Here is a 21,242-nt window from a genome sequence, read left to right as displayed (position 1 = left end):
ATGGAGAAGTAGATTGGTGAACGATGGTGTATACTTATGACGAAGGTTGTGCTACAAAAAGAAACAAAGTCATGAGGTGTGCAACAATGTGAATGAACATGTGGGTCATTTAGTGATACAGAATAAGCCAGAAACAAAAGAACAAAATGGTATGGTCACCTTTAGAAAATGCTTATAAGAAAACAGGCCTAGACTGCAAGCTTATAGAGCAGACACATTAAGTCCGCAGTGGTGATTATTATTTCTGGATCTTGAGAGGCTGTTTTATATATACCCTGATGTTTAGAGATAAGAACAAAGCCAAGCAGATTGGGGTTAAAGTAGTTCAGAACATAGGGTAAAGGAAGACTGTCTATATTTTAGAACCACACGTACTCTTTGAGACCAGTGGAAGAAAGGTTTATTTGATCTGGAACTGAAATTTTCTATAGTGCATAATCTGATTCAACCTATCTGTATAGCTCATTTGAACAACTGAAACATAGGGCACCCAGAATAAGAAAGAGATCATTTAATCCTGTATAGATTATTGTAATGCATGAAAACATCCTAGAGTATACTAAGCAGATAATCAAAAAGTATTGGCAAAAAAATAAATAAATAAAAGTATTTGCAAAGTCCCCTGAGGGTCAGAAGAAAGACTATGGAACTATTAAACCTTACCATCAGGGAATCCCCTGATACTGTGTCAAACTTTAGGGATACCCAAATCAATAGGCCATGCCTATTGGAAGCTTATATAGTGGCGGAGAAGCTTAGACTACTACCTATAGGCATGCCTAAGAGTTACTTCAGGAGGACCTCTGTTGTTACTTAGATATGGCCTCAGTCTCTCTAAGCCAAACTCTGCAAGTGAAATCATTGCCCTCCCCACTGCGTGGGACATGACATACGGGGGTAACAGTCTCCCTGGCGATGTGGGAGATGATTCCCATGGATGAATCCAGACCTGGTACCGTGGGATCAACAATTCCATCCTGACCAAAAGGGGGAAAAGAAGTGTAATTACTGAACTATCCGTGGCAGAGAGAGTTCAGATAGACTCTAGAGGCTAGTCTGGAAGTTGCTCTTATGCAAGCTTCAGGTAGACCTTGCTACATATCATAACCTGCCAACCTCCAACCAGGACCATTCCAGCCAATCCTAAAGAACACCTAGGGCAATATATAAGATTCCACAAGGGTTCCTGGCAGTAGAGGAACTTTCCAGAAACCTACAACCTCCAGATGGGCCCCTGGGCAAGATAAGACCTGAAACCTAGCCCAGCCTCTCCAGAACATCAAATAGTTCTGTCTCCCTACCCCATGTTAGTGACAAACCCCTCCAATATAAAGAATTTAGAATTTTTGATTCTAAATCAAAATTTAGATTTTGACAACCCCGAAGAGAGTGATGGAGAGATCAAAGGTGATAGTGGAATTATACATAGAAGATAGGATTTAACAAATGAATATAAATGTTGAATCATTTAATTTATATCTCCTTTGGTCTCCAGTATTTTAGAGCAGCTAGAAGTAAAAACCTAAAATTGTGAAATTGTAACCCGTGTCAAAGTCTGAAATACGTTCTACAACTAATTGTGATGCTGTGCTTTGAATTGTATAGCCTTTTTGTATATATGTTATTTTTCACAAAAAAAGAAAAAATGTTGAATGTGATGATAAGAAGTATTTAAGCCTTCTAGCCTCCTATATTCTGGAGCAGCTAGAAGGAAAACTAAGAGAGGATTGTATGGTAGCCCATGACAGACTCTAGGATCTGTCCTGTAACTACTTTTTGAAGAGTACTTTCAAAACTATTGCTTTTTTATTTCTTTGCTTTGTATATATGTTATACTATACAATAAAAAAAGTAAAAAAAAAATTAATTAATTAAAAAAAAAACATTAGCTCCTAAGGAACTAAATTAGGCCATTACTTTCTTATTTTTATAAGGTTCGCTGTATTTAGTTCTCACAACAACCCTGCAACGTAAATATCATTCTCATATGTAAATGAGAAAATTGAAAATTGGGATAGGTAGTCAACCCAAGTTCATATAAGCATATAGCCAGAATATGAACCCGTATATCCAAAGCCCATGCTCGTAACCAGTGTGTTTATTTCCTTCTTTTATAAATATTGTACTTTATAAAACACCAATCAAAACAGTATGTAAAATAAGGTAGCAAACTCACTACCCAATAATCTCCACCATCCTCTAACTCTGCTATACTATAGAAATGTAATGCATGCCACATGTAATTTAAACATTTCTACAATCCACATTTTAAAAAGTACAAATGAAAGAGATGAAATTAATCTTAATATATATTATTTAATCCAGATAGTCAAAATACTATCATTTCAACACATAATTAATACAAAAAATTATGAGATATTTAGTTTTTTTCATACTACATCTTCTAGCTTTGGTATATAGAAAATTCTTAGAGCACAGCTCAATTCAGACTAGCTACACTTCAGGTGCTTACTAGCCACACATGGCTAGTAGCCACTTCATTGAAAATCCAAGCTCTAACTAATAAATCATATGTATATGTATTTTTAACCTGTTTTCTTTAGAAAAAGGTGAAGACTTATTCTTTGATTTTTCTGTAACTCCTTCAAAAATAAGTAAGAATTTATCACCAAAAGCTGATATAGGACAACATTCCAGAAGGTGAGCATAACACCAAGAACATATCTTTCTCCTAACTGGTAATATCCTTGACAACTCTATAGATATATGAAGGAATCCCAGTACTGAATTGTTGGGGTGCACTCCCCCTAGGAGGAAAAGCTCTTCACAAGTAAGTTCCTTGGAATTTAAGACATTTTCTTTGCCTGTGCCACAAAAACAGGTGCTATTTTTTCACTATAATCAATAAAGTGCTTACAAGATAGACACTTAATTTGTATTAATTCCTTTTTCCATTTCCTTGAGTGTATTAGTCGTTTAAGGAAAGTGTCGTAATCTATTATGTAGTATCCCAACTAAGACAGGGAAATCAGTGCAGTATTTTAATTCCAGTAACCTTTTTTAATTTTAGGGAGTTGGAAGCTCAGCTGCTGGAACAATGTACTGTTGACACAAGTGCTGCTAAAGAACAGAGTCTTCCTTCAGTGATGGGTAAATCATTTTGAGCAGTTTGAGTGATTTACACCCTCTTTTCATTTCTTCAACTTACCCTTCACTCTGTGCTTCTTTGGATAGTTATTCTCTTTTCCCTCCCTGCCACTCTGATGCTACCTCTCTGGTTGTGACGTTGCCAGTGTGCTGTCCATCACCAAATCTGTAATTCAGTCATCCATCCTTTTAGAACTTTTGGCATTGTGAATCTCCATATACTTTTTTATATTCTCTCTCTTTTAGTTTTCAAGACTCTCTTCCTTTCTGGTGTTCTATTCTCTGAATATTCTTTCTCACTTTCCTTTGTTCTTTCCTTTTCTCTTTGGTCTCCTGGGGATCTGTTTTGTGTTTCTTCTTTGATCCTCCTGGCTTTTTAAAGGGGATTTCATCTATTCCCAGGGTTTCTGCTACATCTACATGCTCTTGACTACCAAATATATCACTGGGCCTGACCTTTTTTCTTACTTGATATTCCTAGTTACAACTCGTTGTTATAGATAAAAACATCAGGGTGCTATGTAGGCCGCTCAAAAGACTTCCAAAGGTGAACGCATTATCTCTTTCCCCATATTTATTTAGCTAGTCATTCTTAGCTAAAGATAACAACAGCCTTCTAATTTACCATTTTAGAGAACCGAGCATTATCAAATACTTTCTTATATGACAAAAATCTCTCTCAAGTTTACCTTTCTTTTTCTTATTCCACGTCATTATAAATCTGCAAAGACATTGTTTTAATCTAGGCCTTCATTATTCCTTTTTTAAAAATATTTTTATTGAGAATTCGTCACCATATACAGTCCAACCATAGTACACAGTCAGTGGCTCACAATATCATCACATAATTATGTATTCATTATTATGATCATTTTTAGAGCATTTGCATTACTCCAGGAAAAGAAATAAAAAGGAAAAACTCATACATCCCATGCCCCTTCCTCTCCCTCTCATTGACCATTCAGTCTATTCAATTTTTTACCCTCCCCTATCATTTATTTAATTTTTATCCTTTTTTTTAGCGGGGACTAGAGAGTGGTGCATGGTCCAGGAATTGAACCTAGGTTTCCCGTCGGGAAGGCAAGCATTCTACCACTGCCCCACCTGTGCACCCCATCCTTCTTTTTTTTACTCATCTGTTCATACTCTGTATAAAAGGAGCATCAGACATACAATCACACTGCAAAAGTTATATAGTTATACAGTTGTCTTCAAGAATCGAGGCTACTGGAACACAGTTCACCAGTTTCAAGTATTTCCTTCTAACCATTTCAATACACCATAAACTAAAAGAGGATGTCTGTAGAATACATAAGAATAATCTCCAGGATAACCTCTCAACTCTGAAATCTCTCAGCCACTGAAACATTATCTTGTCTCATTTCTCTCTTCCTCCTTTTGGTAGGCCCTCATTATTTCTTGCTTGCATTAACACAGGACTGATGCAGTGTATTTCACACTATTGTCAGGAATAATAACTTTTCATAAAACAAATCTGATTACATTCCACTTTTGCTTAAGAATATTTGCTAGTTCTTGCAAGGTAAAATTCAAATTAGGTGTTTGATATCCATGTTTCTTTATAATCTGGCTTCTTGATGTAACTCAGTAATTACCCTTTGTACCTTATTTCAACTACAGTTAATTTCTTACAGTCTTCCAGGCACTGTGAGTCAATTCCACAGCCATGTGCCTTCATTTATTCTATTTCTTTATCTGAGATGTTTTTCTTTACCTAGTTGGGGTTTTGTTTTGTTTTGTTTTGTTTTGCATGGGCAGGCACTGGGAATCAAACCCAGGTCTTCAGCGTGGCAGGTGAGAACACTGCCACTTAGCCACCATGGCCGGCCCCTAGTTGGGTTTTTAATCCTGCTGAAATACCATCTTAATTGTGAAGACTTCCTCATCTTGCCTAAGTGGAATAAATTGTTTCTCTCTCTGTTAAGTCTTCAAAAGCATTTATTATAGCATATATCATGACATGTGCTCATTTCCCTGTTAATTTGTCTGTTTACCCCAGTAGCTTTTGAGGATCACTGTCTTATTTTTTAATCTATAGCACCTAGAGGACTTGTACCTTGGCCCTGAATAAATGTTGGAAAGAAGAAAAGCAGGTTTTTAGGAGTTTAGACTTGCCTTTTGAATGAGTCTCTTTAATTTATTATTTAGAATCCATAAGTATATTTTGAATGAGTCTCTTTAATTTATTGTTTAGGATATAGTTTTAAAAAATGTAAATGCTATAGTAAGTTATCATTTAGAAAGGGTAAACTGAGTACATTGACTTGAAGAGTACAGTTTAAAATATTTAAATTTTATACCAAAATGCTTTGCTTATTATTCTCTTAAATGATCTGGCATTTAAATACAATTTTTCAGAACCAGAGTGGATGAATGCTTCCTTTCCATTCCTCATTTGTAAAGCTTAACATAGTTGCAATTATTCACTGAGATTAAGTTGCCCTTTCCCATAGCAGCATCTATTACTAGTTCAAATAAAAGCTTTGTTTTCAAGCCTGTCTTACCTGTTGCCCAAAGAAAACTGATATAATGTTACCAAATATCTTTGTCACATGCTGGAATTTTTATTTGAAAATTCCTAAAGAGCTCATAAAAGTTATGGCATGTTGGGTGCACAGGTGGTTCAGTGGTAGAATGCTTGCCTTTTATGTGGGAGACCTGGGTTTGATTCCTGAACCATGCATGCCCCCCCCCCCCAAAAAAAAAAGTTATAGAAAAGATTTTTAGCACTTATTTTTAAATTGTAGGCTCATATGATCCAGTTACATTTCTCTCATCTGTTTGTAGCCAAGTTTAAAGCTTTATGGATATTTTTATCCTCTTGTGAGATAAATCTTAATACTTAAGGATAGGTGTTTCCAAGCCTTTTTGATCAGACACTGTCCACACTGGTAAAAAATTTGAACTTGGCCTTCAATAGAGATGTTTGTACTATTTTCCTGTATAATGAAATATGCAGAAGTAAGAATTTGGAAAGGATGAGATATTGAAGGTAAAAAAACAAACATTTCGAAAATCTTATTAAATAGCAAAAGAGAAATTACTCCTCTTAAAAGCAGTGTTCTTAAATATGCCTTGTTAATTTTTTTAAAATCATTTCTTAACATTTTATAAATTTTTTTTTTTTAGCTTCAGTGGCAGTCATATCTTAAAGATATAGCTGACAAGATGTGTAAATCCAGGTGGAAGAAGTAAATGATCATGCTTATTAAATCATGGTTCATTTTCAGCTATAAATTTCTGTCTTCCATGACATATATAATTTGTTCTTACAGAGCAATCAGAATATTTTTATATATTTAACAATGGGTTAAAAATTCTTAGTTTAGAAGATACTTAATTTAACTTGGAAAATTTTATTTCTAAGCCTAACTCGAATGAGAGAGTTTACAAGATCACATAACAATGCTTTCCATGGGTTTCTTTGAATAGGTACCTTCTCACTCCTTTTTTAAAATGCCATTTTACCTGGGAGGAAAAGATTAAAAGCTGCATGTAATCCTTTTTGAAAAAACATATATATGTTAGCATACTCCTGATAGCCATTTGTTATTATAGGAAAGATAGACAAACTTGGAGCACCACTTTTTGTAAAAGAAACTTAACTCATCTTTAAGCCTTACAATTCTTCTAAGTACTTTACTGTAAGATAACCAGCAGATCTCTTTTTATTTGTAAAAGGTTTTCTTGGTCAATTTTATTTATTGCACATTATTCTGTATTTTAAAGTGCTTTTGTTTTTTTTTCTTTTTTCTTTTTTGGCATAGGTAGGCTCTGGGAATCGAACCCGGCTCTCCAACGTTAAAGGTCTTTTATAAAATGTATGTGTATTTGAAATCCTGCAGCACTTTGTACACATCTGACTTCAGTTTCTGTGCTTTGGCTTGGTGTTGAATAATGAAGTTTTTTTCCCATAAAAGAAAAGCTAATTTTTCTATGTGGCTTTTAAAATAATTTTAGTGGTGATAGTTTTTAAAATTTTGCTGAAATGGAAAATGGCATTGAGTGCAATTAATAGGCTGTTTGTATTTATGATTGATATTCTATAATTCTAAATAAAATTTGTGTTTTAGGTTCAATTCCAGAAGGTATCTTAGAAGACATTAAAGGTAAAGCTTTATTCTAAGTTCCCATTTTTGTCCTTTTTATTGTTAAATGTTAGTTTGGAAGGCATATGTTTCTAAATATTTATACAGACACAGAATATATTTATAATACATTACCTAATAATATTTAGACAGTGGAATCGTGCAATTAAATTTTTTATTTTTTTCAGGCTTATGGAAACTTTTAGCATATTCATTATGTGTTATTAAAGTTACTTCTCAATTATAACTGGAATGTACAGGATTACTAGAGAACCAGTAGTTTGTACGGTATGAAATAATAGAGTGCCACTGGTTTGATCTTGTATAGTCTTTCCCTGTCTAGTTTTTCTCTACACAATTTTTGTAAGGTTAATCCCTTTGCTGACTATTCAGAAATTTTAGAAGTGGGCCCAAAGTATTTTGGATTTACTTTGATAAGACATATTCTATTTTAATAGATTGCATTTTTTTATTTGAAATATATATTCAAAAAAGCAATAAATTTCAAAGTGCATTTTAATAAGTAGTTACAGAGTAGATTTCGAAGTTTGGTATGTGTTATAGTTTCACAATTTAAGATTTTTCCTTCTAGCTGCTCTAAGACATTAGAGACTAAAAAGAAATGTCAATATGATGATTCCATAGTCATAATCATTTATTAAATCCTATTTCCTCTTTGTACTCCTCCTTCTCCTTTGATCCTTCTCCCAAACTTTAGAGATATTTGGGTTATGTCCGTTCTAACTTTTTCATGTTGGGAAGGGGTGTCGACAGTAAGGGATAGGGAGATGGAACTGGTTGATGTTATTGAAGAAACTGGCCCCTCTGGGTTTCAAGACTTATCTGGCCTAGGAACCCATCTGAAAGTTGTAGGGTTTTGAAAAGTAAACATAGTGCGTGCAACTTATATAGAATCTCAGATAGAGCCCTGTGTGTTCTTTAGGGTTAACAGGATTGATGTTAAATGGGGCTTGGCAAACTGTGGCAATTAGCAGTATCTAGCTGAAGCTTGCATACGAGTAGCCTCCAGAATAGCCTGCCAACTCTCTTATCCTCTGATAGCTTATTTTGTTGCATTTCTTCTTCCCCTTTTGGTCAGGTAGGTGTTGTTGATCCCACAGTACCAGGGCCAGTCTCATCCTTGGGGTTCATGTCCCATGTTGCCAGAGAGACTCGTGCTTCTGGATGTCATGTCCCAAATAGTGGGGAGGGTAATGATTTTCCTTGCAGAGTTAGGCTTAGAGAGCAACAGAAGGGGGTCTCTGGAAGTACCTCTTAGACATAATTATAGGTAGGCTTAGTTTCTACACTACAGAACTAAGTTTCATAAAAGCAAGCCTCCAGATCAAGGGCTTGGCTATTAACTTGGGAGTTCTTAGTGTTTGAAAAAGTATCAGGGCTTTCCCCAGCGGGAAAGTTTAATTGTTCCATATTTTTTCTTTAGTCCCTCAAGGTACTTTGCCTACTTTTTAATTATCTGCCCAACATACTCTGGGATGTATCTAGGTGTTATATTAAGCTATTCACAATTATAAGCCTTCATTACCATTCTGGGCTCCATGTGTTTGGGTTGTTTAAATGAACGAACCAGACAGACTGAGTTAGATTATGTGCAATAGAAAATTGAGGTTTTGGACCTAATAGAGCTCTCTTCCTTTGGTCTCACACACTAGGTGAAGTTCTGAAATACAGACACTGTTATCCTTTACCCTGTTTTCTGATTTATCTTAGTCCCAATCAGATCGGGTTCATTGATATCTCTAATTGAAGCCTGATCTGTTTTTCGGTTTCTTTAACAATTGTCTTATGTAGTAATGCTGACTCTCAAAGCTACAGAACTCCAGCTCTGAGTCTTAGGTGTCACGCAGGTAGCCAGAGTTCCAGGGAAATACCAGGTTATACACATATAGCACAGTAGAGTTCGTTTTTATGATAATGTTCAAATTGGGTTTTCTGGTATTTTGTTTCACTAGAAGAAAAAGAATTGAAAACATTACTTCATGTTCTTCAGGACTTACAGTGCCGTGTAAAATTAATATTTTAGAATATTTAAGAAAGAATTAGACAATAATGGATTTTGGAGATAATAATGTAGTACTTTTGGGGCTCTGAAATGTTAAACTATTTATTTAGTGTCACGCAGGTAGGGGTGGAGTTAGAGCTGCACACCACATCTTGCTTTTCATAAAATTACTTTCATATGTGGTATAATTACCTAAAATCTTTTCAATTATTGTAAAATTTCAGTCATTTGTACATATTTATTGCAACAGCTTAAATAATATAAAAATATTGCAAGTAAAATTAATAGTTCCTTTTCCCTTTTCTAGGGTTATGCCACATGATATAGCTACTGTAAACTGTTTGGATTGTATCTTTTTTTTATTAATTTAAAAAAATTACAAAAAACACAAACATTCCCAACACATACACTCAGCAATCCACAATATCATCACATAGTTGCATATTCATCATCATGATCATTTCCCAGAACATTTGCACCAATTCAGAAAAAGAAATAAAAAGACAACAGAAAAATAAAACAAAAACAGAAAAAAAAAATTTTTACATACCATACCCCTTACCCCTCGCTTTCATTGATCACTAGCATTTCAAACTAAATTTATTTTAACATTTGTTCCCCCTATTATTTATTTTTATTCCATATGTTCATCCGTCAACAAGGTAGATAAAAGGAGTATCAGACACAAGGTTTTCACAATCACACAGTCACATTGTGAAAGCTATATCATTATACAATCATCATCAAGACACATGGCTACTGGAACACAGCTCTACATTTTCAGGCAGTTCCCTCCAGCCTCTCTATTACATCTTGGTTAACAAGGTGATATCTACTTAATGCGTAAGAATAACCTCCAGGATAACCTCTCAACTCTGTTTGGAATCTCTCAACCATTGCCACTTTGTCTCATTTCACTCTCCCCCCTTTTGGTCGAGAAGGTTTTCTCAATCTCTTGATGCTGGGTCTCAGCTTATTCTGGGATTTCTGTCCCACGTTGCCAGGAAGATCCATACCCCTGGGAGTCATGTCCCACGTAGACAGGGGGAGGGTGGTGAGATTGCTTGTTGTGTTGGCTGGAGACAGAGGCCACATATGAGCAACAAAAGAGGCTCTCTTGGGGGTGACTCTTAGGCCTAATTTTAATTCTGACGTATCCCCTGTGGGGTTAATTTCATATGAACAAACCCCAAGACTGGGGGCTCAGCCTATAGCTTTGGTTGCCCACACTGCTTGTGAGAATATCAAGAATTCAACTTGGGGAAGTTGAGTTTTCCCCGTTCTCATGATTCTCCGAAGGGGACTTTGCAAATACTTTTCCACTCACTGATCAAATCACTCTGGGATTCATCAGGACATCACCTGGACAAACCAACAGAATCTCATGTCCTATACAAAGTTCCATGTACTTAAAGGTGTTCAACCAGCTACCTACATAAGTTATATTAGGAGATGCATTAGTCAAAGTATGAATTTGTACCAAATAAACATTTTTTGCTTTATTCTCACACATAAGTTGAAATTTTAAAATATTAATTGCCATCTATTTTCAGCACACTGCAGTAATGACATTCTTTTGTTCTTCCTCATGCAAAAACATTTTTTAAATTTGTACATTTAGTCACTATCATTACACACTCTAGGCATTCCTAGATTATACCATCTCAATCTTTATCATCTATCTTTCTTTTGGATTGTATCTTTTCATAATACCCTCCAACTTGTGAAAAGAGGTTTAATTTTCCCATTAGTTGGGGAAATATATAAAATTGGCAGAAATTTGAAAAACAGACATTCAGTGTTGGTGAGATAAAAAAAATTAAAAATGTATGTATTCCTTGCTTGTTTCTGAAAATATTTGAAGCGCATATTATAAAAGGTATTTTGCAACAGAAAGGCTCATTAGACGAGTAAATATTCGAAAGAAAAAAAAAAGGTGTTATAGTAGAAGGAAAATGGTTATGTTGGGGTGTGCCAGGGAAGTACAAAATATCCTGCTAAAATCCCTAAACTAAGTTAATACCACTGGAACAGAATTTAGCTTTGTGTTCTGACCAATTAAAATAAAAAAGAATCAGAGAGAGAAATTAATCTGGTTCAAAGAAAAATACTGTTCAGTTAGAATAGCTACATTTTCATGATGCTAACATTTATTTTTGATATAGGACACTTTATACAGGAGATATCAAACAACATAATAGTTTCTTTAAAGGTAGTTTTTTTTAATTTTCATTTTACAGAAGGTGCACACGTATTAAACTATGTCTTGTGACTCTTCAGTGATTGAAGACAACATATTTATTTTGTAAATAAATTATCACAGGGCAACTGTTCTAGTTTACAAGCTGCTAGAATGTGATATACCAGAAACAGAATGGCTTTTAAAAGGGGGGATTTATTAAGTTGCAAATCCACAGTTCTAAGTCCGTGAAAATCTCCCAACTAAAGCAAGGCTATAGAAATGTCTAATCTCCCCGATGAATCCCAGAGTGATTCGGTCAGTGAATGGAAAAGTATTTGCAAATCCCCCTTCGGGGAATGGTGAGAGTAGGGAGAAATTCAGCTTCCCCAAGTTGAATTCTTGATATTCTCACAAGCAGTGTGGACAACCAAAGCTGTAGGCTGAGCCCCCAGTCTTGGGGTTTGTTCATGTGAAACTTAACTCCACAAAGGATAGGTCAAGTCTACTTAAAATTTAGGCCTAAGAGTCACCCCCAAGAGAGCCTCTTTTGTTGCTCAGATGTGGCCTCTCTCTCCAGCCAACACGTCGAGCAATCTCACCACCCTCCCCCTCTCTGTGTGGGACATGACTCCCAGGGGGTTGGACCCTCCTGGCAACGTGGGACAGGGATCCTAGAATGAGCTGAGAATTAACATCAAGGGATTGAGAGAACCTTCTCGACCAAAAGGGGGAAGATTGAAATGAGACTAAGTGTCAATGGCTGAGAGATTCCAAACAGAGTCCAGAGGTTATCCTGGAAGTTATTCTTACGCATTAAGTAGATATCACCTTGTTGTTCAAGATGTAGGCTGGAGGGAACTGCCTGAAAATGTAGAGCTGTGTTCCAGTAGCCATGTTTCTTGATGGTGATTAAACAATGATACAGCTTTCACAATGTGACTGTGTGATTGTGAAAACCTTGTGTCTGATGCTCCTTTTATCTACCATATCAACAGATGAGTAGAACATATGGAATAAAAATAAGTAATAGGGGGAACAAATGTTAAAATAAATTTAGTTTGAAATGCTAGTGATAAATGAAAGTGAGGGGTAAGGGGTATGGTATGTATAATTTTTTTCTGTTATCGTTTTATTTCTATTTCTCGTCTTTTTATTTCTTTTTCTGTATCGATGCAAATGTTCTAAGAAATGATGAATATGCAACTATGATGATATTAAGAATTACTGATTGTATATGTAGAATGGAATGATATGTTAATGTTTTTGTTTGTTGTTAATTTTTTTTAATTAATAAAAAAAGAAAAGAAATAAGTCACTAGCACCACAAGCCTCCTGTCCCACCAGCCCTCAGAGGTTTCCATCATGTTGGCTTCCTTTGTCACATGTCCTCAAGATTTACCAAATTATGCATCACCCAGGGTTCCTGCCACGTAAGTGTGGGATTTAGAGAACCGAACATGTCTTTGGCCTTTGGCCTTGGTGGCCAGGAGCAAGGATAGCAGTAGAAGGCTCCCCGGACAGCTGCACATCCTCCCAGGAGATTCACGCCAGGTCAGAAACATGCCCTCGCTACCCCTTTTTGTGACCACTGCCACCCACTCAGATCCGCATGGCCAGAGTCAGGGAATGGATCTCATCTGCGCCTCTGGAACATGCTTTTATTTGCGTGATGGAGTTCAAGTCTGTTCTCCTAACCTCACTGCACTGTACTCAAAGCCCTGGCACAACAAAGGCTTCCAGTAAATAATTAATTTCCCTAAAAAAAAGAAATGTCTAATCTAAGGCATCCAGGGAAAGATACCTTGGTTCCAGAAAGTTGATGAAAATCACAGTTTCTTTCAACTGAAAAGGCAAATAGTGAACATGGCCTCTGCTTGCTTTCTCTCCCAGCTTCTTGTTTCACAAAGCACCCCCAGGGGCATTTTCCTTCTTCTTCTCCAAAATCCTCTGTAGCTTTTTCCAAAATGATTGCCTCTTAAAGAGCTCCAGCAAGCAACCCCACCTTGAATGGGTGGAGACACCATCTCTGTGGAAACCATTTAATCAGAAGTTACCACCCACAATTGGGTGGGTCACGTCACCATGAATAATCAAAAGCTCCAATCCAGCAATATTGAATGAAGATTAAAGCTTTTTTGGGGTATACAAGATTCAGACTGGCACACCAACTATAAAGACACCAGTGGAGCTTATAAAATCCATAGAATGATGATTAGCATGTTTTCTTGAATAAGTTGACTTGAGGCAATTAATCATAAACCATAACAAAGCCCCCCTTTTCCTCATTTCTTTTAAGTGCGCACTTGCTTTGTAAGTGATCTGAAGCGTGGTCTGAATATCCAAGCAGCAAAATTTAACATTGATGGGAATACTGAGGTAAGTTGAAAAGAAATGTATTTTCTTTTTTTGGAGGTTATAACATGTGTAGACTTAAGCTTATGATATTTTATTTCAGCGTCCCACACCACCCCCAAATGTTGACTACCCATTAGATGGAGAGAAGATTTTACATGTCCTTGGATCAATCAGGTTAGAAATTAATTTTTTATGCAATATAATGTACAAAAACAAATTTTTGGCTTTTAAAAAATATTTATATAAACTTTTAATTCTGTACTGCTTATTTAATACTCATGGTGGTTTTCATTAAGCCTCTTCATTCTTAATTAATTTTGTTATTCAACTTTTTAAATTTTTTAAAACTTAAAAATTCTTTCCTGCTCATCAGAGTAATTGAAAAGTAATTAATGAAACTAATTATTCTTTGAGATAGAGCAGGAAATATGATTTTTTAAAACAGAAGTCTGAAGACTTTCTGTAACTGGCCAGATAATAAATATTTTGCCTTGGTGGGCCATGTGATCTTTTTGCAACAGCTCAGCTCTTCAGTTGTAGAGCAAAATCAGCCTTAGATAATATGTAAATAAATAAGCGTTGCTGTGCTCCAATAAAACTTTCTTTACAAAAGCAGGCACTTGGCTGGATTTGGTACAAAACCCATAATTTACTGGCTCCTGATCTAAAACTTTGTCTCTTTAGAAAGAATTGCCCTGTTCGAAATAACCTCAGTCTTTAGTACACGTTAGTAATTCACCTAATTAATTATATCATGTTGTTTGATGCTGCATTATAAGTTATAATTAAGGACTTTCATAACAGTACAATCTTCGTTTATATTTTAGTTTTATAAAATTTGCATTGTAGAAGATTCATCTGTGAAATATAAGATCAAAAGATGCATAGAAAAGAATTACTGTGTGTAACATATCAAGGAGCCTGTTAGGTATTGAGGTAATATAAAGGTTGAAATGTTAAAAGGGTTACCATAAATATACAAAAGTTAAAGATCATAGGTTGGGAGAATAAAAAAGAATGTAACACTTTTTGGTAGTTACTTTTATGTCATTTTTATTTCTTATTTGAGTTATATTCATTAAATTACTATTTTAAATTTTCTCCTGATTGTTTGGTGTAGCCCAGAATAAGAGAAGAAAATAAATGTTTAAAGAAATTCAACTAATATTGAACTTTTGGTTACTAAATAGTAGGGAAATACATTAGGAATAAAGGAAGCCAGTATCTTTCACATTCCAAACAATTGCTTACTAAGACTTTTTTTTATTCCTATTGAATCCTCATTAGACACAGGACCAATAGATGGTTGTTAATTAAAAATTGGGTCATGTAGTTATATATTCGCCACCACAGTCTATATGAGAACATTCCTATTTCTTCAGAAAAGAAAGGAAAAAAAAAATCCCATACCCTCCTCTTATACCCCCCTATTATTGACATTTAACCTTGACACAAGAGCCTTTGTTATAATGAATGAAAGATTACAATGTTACTGCTAACTATAGCCTTACTTTGCATTAATTGTATTTTTCCCATTTACCATCCCATTTTACACACCTTGTAATAGTGACATTCATTTGTCCTAGGTCATGTAAAACCTTTCATATATTTTTACAGTTAACCACTGTCATTGTCCACTGTAGGTTTCACTGTTATACCATCCCAGTTTTTATCCTCTAGCTTTTCTTCTAGTCATATACATGCCCCTAGCCTTCCTCTTTCAAACATACTCACACTTAGCTTTGTTCATTATACTTAGAGTATTATGCTAACAAAACACAGTATTGTGGTATCTATTTCTGAATGTTTACAATCAGCCTTTTTAAACATTATATACTCCTTAAGCATCAATTGTCCAATCGTTACCCTCTTTTTATCTCCTAATAACCTGTGCTCTCAAATTTAACTATCAATTAGTTCATATTAGTGAAACTGTACAATATTTGTCCTTTTGTTTCTGGTTTATTTTGCTTAACATAATGCCCTCAAGGTTCATCCATGTTGTTGCATGCATCAGGACTTCGCTTTATCTTACGATTGCATAATATTCCATTATGTGTATATACAATGGAATGTTAGAGTTTGTTTATCCACTCATCAGCTGATGGACATGTGGGCTGTTTCCATCTACTGACAATTGTGAATAATGCTGCTATAAACATTGGTCGTGTCCCTGCTTTCAGTTTTTCTAAGTATATACATAATAGTGCGGTTACCTAATAATATGGCAATTGTATGCTTAGCTTCCTGAGGACCGGCCAAACTGCCTTCCAGAGTGGCTTCTCCAGTGTTTATTTACATCTTACATAATTATAAATAACTATAGTGCAATACCAAAGCCAGGAAATTTGCATTGGTATACAGTGTATGTATAGTTCTATGTAATTTTATCATATATAGATTTGTATGATCACATCAAGATACAGAGCTATTTCATCACCGCAGGGATCTTCCCTGTGCTACTCAAACGTGGGGTTCTAATTTGAGAAAGAATGAGAAAATGGATATTTGGTAGACAACTAGCAGTCCTTGCCATGTATTATTTTTAAAAACAAAGAAATGCTGGGTTTTTGTTTCATTTTGTTTTTAAACTTCTTGTAGTATTAACTGATTTGCTTGTTGAATCTTATTAACTGTTATGGATTGTCTTTCCTGTCAATTATTGGGTTTGGGGAGGTATAACTAATACCGAATATTTGTAAATCTAAACATAATAATAGTAGTTTACTTATGGACTGTCTGGTGTGTGCCAGGCACTGTTTCTATTAACTCATTGAATCCTCACATGTGAAGCATGTTCCCGTGAAGCGTGTACCATTTTTCTTCTGTTTTATCAGTGGGAACACCCTGTGTCTTAACAATTACTCTGCATTGAAATAGTACAGTACTTAAAAACATTCTATCAGTAGAACTATTAGTATATTCTGTATCATATTTTGTGATGCCAAAAAATTACTCTTTATTTTTAATCTCATTAGAGATTCGGTTGTAGAAATTCTTTTTGAACAAGATAACGAAGAGAAGTCAGTTGCCACTTTAATATTGGATTCGCTTATGCAGGTATTTTATTTTGTAAACCACTTCATTTTATTACTATAGCCATTTAAAAAAATTTAAAGTGCTTTTTATTTTTGTTTTAGCCATTAGTTACATTTTTAATGTTTATGTTAAATTTTATAGTTAATGAGTTTTACTTTGACACTGAGACAAAGTATCCAAGACATTTCAAAACCAAGGAATAATGACTGCCATGGACATGTCATGCTTTTTCCTCAAAGCAGCCGTATCCAGATTTTTATTTTGTACTTAGTGTGGCTTGTGGTTCCTTCAAATGCAATTTGTATCGTATAAAATTTTAAATTCTGCAGGGCATATAGTAATATGTTTTTTGTTTAATGGCTACAGAATCATAGAACTCCAAGTGACATAACACTACCCCCAAAATATTGTCTCCTTCTAGAGCTCTGCTTGGGGACTATTATAAACACATAACATCTCTACAAAACAAAGTAGAGAACTTTATCCATTCCTAATTCTTAGAGAGAAGTGAAGTGGAAACATAATTTTTCTGTGAGTATTATCCTCCCACTCAACAACTGGCTCTGGATTTATAAATTATGTGAAGATCACATTGTTAGGAAAATTATGTTTCCACGTTCTTTCCTTACTACAAAAGAAAAGTCATTTATTTTTCTTATGCTCTTTGCCGAAGTCAGTCCTTCTACCCTGAAAATGAAAAGTCACAAATGCCCACTGAAATTTAACATTCTTTAACATTAGATTGTAAAATACTCTAAAATCTTTAAAGTTTTATATAAACATATGTTAATGTTATTATGGTGGTTATTTTGTATTTGAAAACCTCAGTTGTTAAAGAAACTTTGCTACAGGCTTTTTGTAGTACAAATGATCATGTACTGTATAGATATGTTCTGAAATGTGGTTTTAAGTATTTTCTTGAATCCAGTCAATTATTTATATGGTTAAGGATAAGTTCTTTTGTCTTTCTTTTTAATGACAGTGCCCAATAGACACCAGGAAGCAGCTAGCAGAGAATTTGGTAATTATAGGTGGCACTTCTATGTTGCCAGGATTTCTTCACAGATTGCTTGCAGAAATAAGGTATTTGATAGAGAAACCAAAATATAAAAAAATTCTCGGCACCAAGACATTCAGAATTCATACTCCACCTGCAAAGGCTAATTGTGTGGCCTGGTTGGGAGGTAAGAATAAATTTAAAATGTAACTATTATATAGTAATTGGTTCCTGAATGGCATTAGTAATGAATATATTAATATATTTGAATAGAGAATTCAGTGTTCCAAATTTCCCATTTGATGAACCAACAGAATTATTAAATAATTTCTTTCAACACTGACTTTTTCTTAAATTATATTAATTTTCAGAATTATGTACCTGTTTCTCTTGGCTGTGTTTTTAAGTTAACTTCTTCATCCAATTAAAGTCAGTCCTCAGAATAGTGAAAGCTATAAATTTATTCAAGTCTTACTACCCTTACTAATAACATTTGTTTTAATTCTTTCTAAAGCTAATTTATGAACCACATGTTAAAATCGGTCTTATTTATAGTTACACTTTGTTTTGTGAATGAATTCATTGAATGTTTTAAGTAATGATAGTTTCACTGAAATAAGCAAATAGCCTAATAAAGTGACTGTTTTGAAGGGATAAAGTCGTGTGTTTGTACATTTGTATATGTTGTGATTAAGAAGAAAAACTGACTTTTTTTATATCATTAGTGTAAGGAACATGTAGTAGAAGTTAGAGCTAGTGAGTGTCAGGATCATACATTGAGAGAAAAGCGAAGTATTGAGATTTTAAATGAATGTTGTATATTTGTTGTAGAACTTGGTCACTGTACTTTTATTTTAGTGAGTGGGTTGGGTTGTGCACGGGCCAGGAATTGAACCTGGGTCTCCCACACAGTGTGTTTTTAAACCAAGACAAATGGATTTTTTAAAATTTGGTTTTGCAGTGCTATTTTATTTATTGATTTACTTAATGAAGAGTTAAGAAGAGGAAATTAAGGGTCTTATTAATTGTTTTTACTCAAAGTTGAAAATGCCTTCCACCTTACTCTGCTTCCCCTGTTTTTAGGTACAGTAATATTTGTTTTCATTTTCATTACAGTCTGCTAAAGGCCAGATTAAGACTTGTGGCTTTTTATTCCAAATAAAAAGGAATTAATTTAGAGAGTATAGTTATACATTGCTGAATTTTAACAGTCCACTCTTGTCATATAATGAAATTGATATATGTGTATGTAAAGTTGTCTGGTAAAAGTTTTCATTCTAGCTGTAAAAAAATTTTTTTTTGCCACACAGGGGCTATTTTTGGAGCACTGCAAGACATACTTGGGAGCCGATCAGTCTCAAAGGAATATTATAATCAGACGGGCCGTATACCAGATTGGTGTTCTCTAAATAACCCACCTTTGGAAATGATGTTTGATGTTGGGAAAGCTCAACCACCTCTGATGAAGAGAGCATTTTCTACTGAGAAATAAAAGTTTAATTAAAATCCAGCTTTGCTTGATTTAAAATATTTAATCAAATACAAGCAAATTGTAAAAGTATGTAGGATGCTTTGTTATGAACAACTCTAGTAGAAGTGAAAGCATTTCTATATTTCTTCTTTGTATTAATATTTAATTCTTTTTACTTTGTTTCTTTTGTGTAATGGTAAAATGGTAGCTGATACTTATGAGTTTTGTTGTATTTATATCAATAAAATACAGTAAAGCAGTTTAATTTTGAAAATTTATTACATAGTCCAATTTTCAAGAATAATAATAGAATTGTCCTTCTGCAGTTCATATAATCCTTCCTGGGCATTGAAAACTCCATTAATTTTATTATATTCAGTACTTATTTCATTTAGAAAAAACAATATTACTATAACCAGTTATCTCAAATATTACTATGGGCCATTTTTTTTTAAGTATTTGTTTTGGTATATATATATCTGTTAGAATAATGCTTCTTTTCTAGGAAAACTTTATTTACATGGATAGAAATATATTTCACCCTTTGGACTGAGAATGTTTGATAGCATAGTTTCTTTTATGAACAATTCTACATTTCTAAAAAAAAGCTACAACTTTTATGCAAACTTATACCTGCTTTATAAACATGTATCATACTGTCATTAATCTTCTCTTTTGTGTTTTAATCTTTTCAGGGCAAGGGTTCACTGAAATACGCGCTGTCTTTTTTTCTTTTTAACATTTTCTGTGAAACATAACATATACAGAAAGGCAATGCATTTCGAAGTACTTTGTAACAAGTAGTTATAGAACAGATTTCAGAGTTTGGCATGAGTTACAGCTCCACAGGTTCAGGTTTTTCCTTCTAGCTGCTCCAAGACACTGGAGACTAAAAGAAATAGCAGTGCAGTCTTTCAGCAGTCATACTCATTTGTTAAATCCTGTCTTCTCTGTTATAATTCCTCTTTCTCCTTTGATCCTTCTCACAATCTTTAGGGTTATTTGGGTTCTGCCCTTTCTAACTCTTCATGTTGAGGAGGGGTGTCGATAATATGGGATGGGGGATGGAACTAGTTGATGTTCTTGGAGAGGCTGGCCCTCTGGATTTCAAGACTTATCTGGCCTAGGAACCCATCAGGAGGTTGTAAGTTTATGGAAATTAATCTTAGCTTCTGAAATTTTTATAGAATCTCATAAAGCTCAGGATGTTCTTTAGGGTTAACAGGAATGATTTTAGTTGGGGTTTGGCAAACCGTAGCAATTAGCAGTGCCTAGCTGAAGCTTGCCTAAGAGTAGCCTCCAGAATAGCCTCTTGACTCTATTTGAACTCTTGTTAGTCACTGATACCTTATTTTGTTAAATTTCTCTTCCTCATTTGGTCAGGAAGGCGTTATCGATCCCACTGTACCAGAGCCAGGCTCATGTCTCACGTTGCCAGGGAGACACACCCCTGGATGTCATACCACCTTTAGTGGGGAGGATAATAATTTTACTTGCAGAGTTGGATTTAGAGAACACAAGGCTATATCTGAGCAACAGAAGAGGTTTTCTAGAAGTAACTTTTAGGCATAACTATCGGTAGAAGTAACTTCTCTGCTACAGAAATAAGTTTCATAATAGCAAGCCTCAAGATCAAGGGCTTGGACTATTAACTTAGGAGTCCCTTAATATAAGGACTTCCCTGTTGGAAAAGTTTAATGGTTCCATTTTTTTCTCTAGTCCCTCAAGGGACTTTGTCAATACTTTTTAATTATCAGCCCACCACAGTCTGGAATGTATCCAAGTATTCAGGTTTAAGCTATACAGAATTACAAGCCCTCATTCCCACTCTGGGCTCCATGTGTTTGGGTTGTTTAAATGCACTATCCATGTTGTCATTTTTTTAATTTTAATTTTTTTGCTTTTATTCATTTATTTTTAGTGAATTGCCTTGTTGAAATTTTACTGGTTTTCTTCTG

At 34.6% G+C, this 21,242-nt stretch overlaps 1 protein-coding gene across 1 annotated transcript in view; it reads left to right on the top strand.

Annotated features, from left to right (window-relative positions):
• Nucleotides 1-19,323, top strand: part of ACTR10 (actin related protein 10) — a 31,349-nt gene extending 12,026 nt beyond the window's left edge. Inside the window, exons 6-13 of the mRNA XM_077122527.1 lie at nt 2,724-2,791; nt 3,032-3,111; nt 7,203-7,238; nt 13,719-13,798; nt 13,878-13,951; nt 16,756-16,837; nt 17,799-18,000; nt 19,124-19,323. Coding sequence (XP_076978642.1) covers nt 2,724-2,791; nt 3,032-3,111; nt 7,203-7,238; nt 13,719-13,798; nt 13,878-13,951; nt 16,756-16,837; nt 17,799-18,000; nt 19,124-19,305 — 804 coding nt within the window. The 3' untranslated portion in view covers nt 19,306-19,323. The remainder of the gene's footprint in view (nt 1-2,723; nt 2,792-3,031; nt 3,112-7,202; nt 7,239-13,718; nt 13,799-13,877; nt 13,952-16,755; nt 16,838-17,798; nt 18,001-19,123) is intronic.
• Nucleotides 19,324-21,242: the final 1,919 nt, after the last annotated feature.

The sequence above is a fragment of the Tamandua tetradactyla genome, chromosome 12 (assembly GCF_023851605.1).
Source record: "Tamandua tetradactyla isolate mTamTet1 chromosome 12, mTamTet1.pri, whole genome shotgun sequence".
Taxonomy (NCBI): Eukaryota; Metazoa; Chordata; class Mammalia; order Pilosa; family Myrmecophagidae; genus Tamandua; species Tamandua tetradactyla.
Note: the sequence above shows the minus strand (reverse complement) of the source record. Positions and strands in the feature narration are given on the sequence as shown.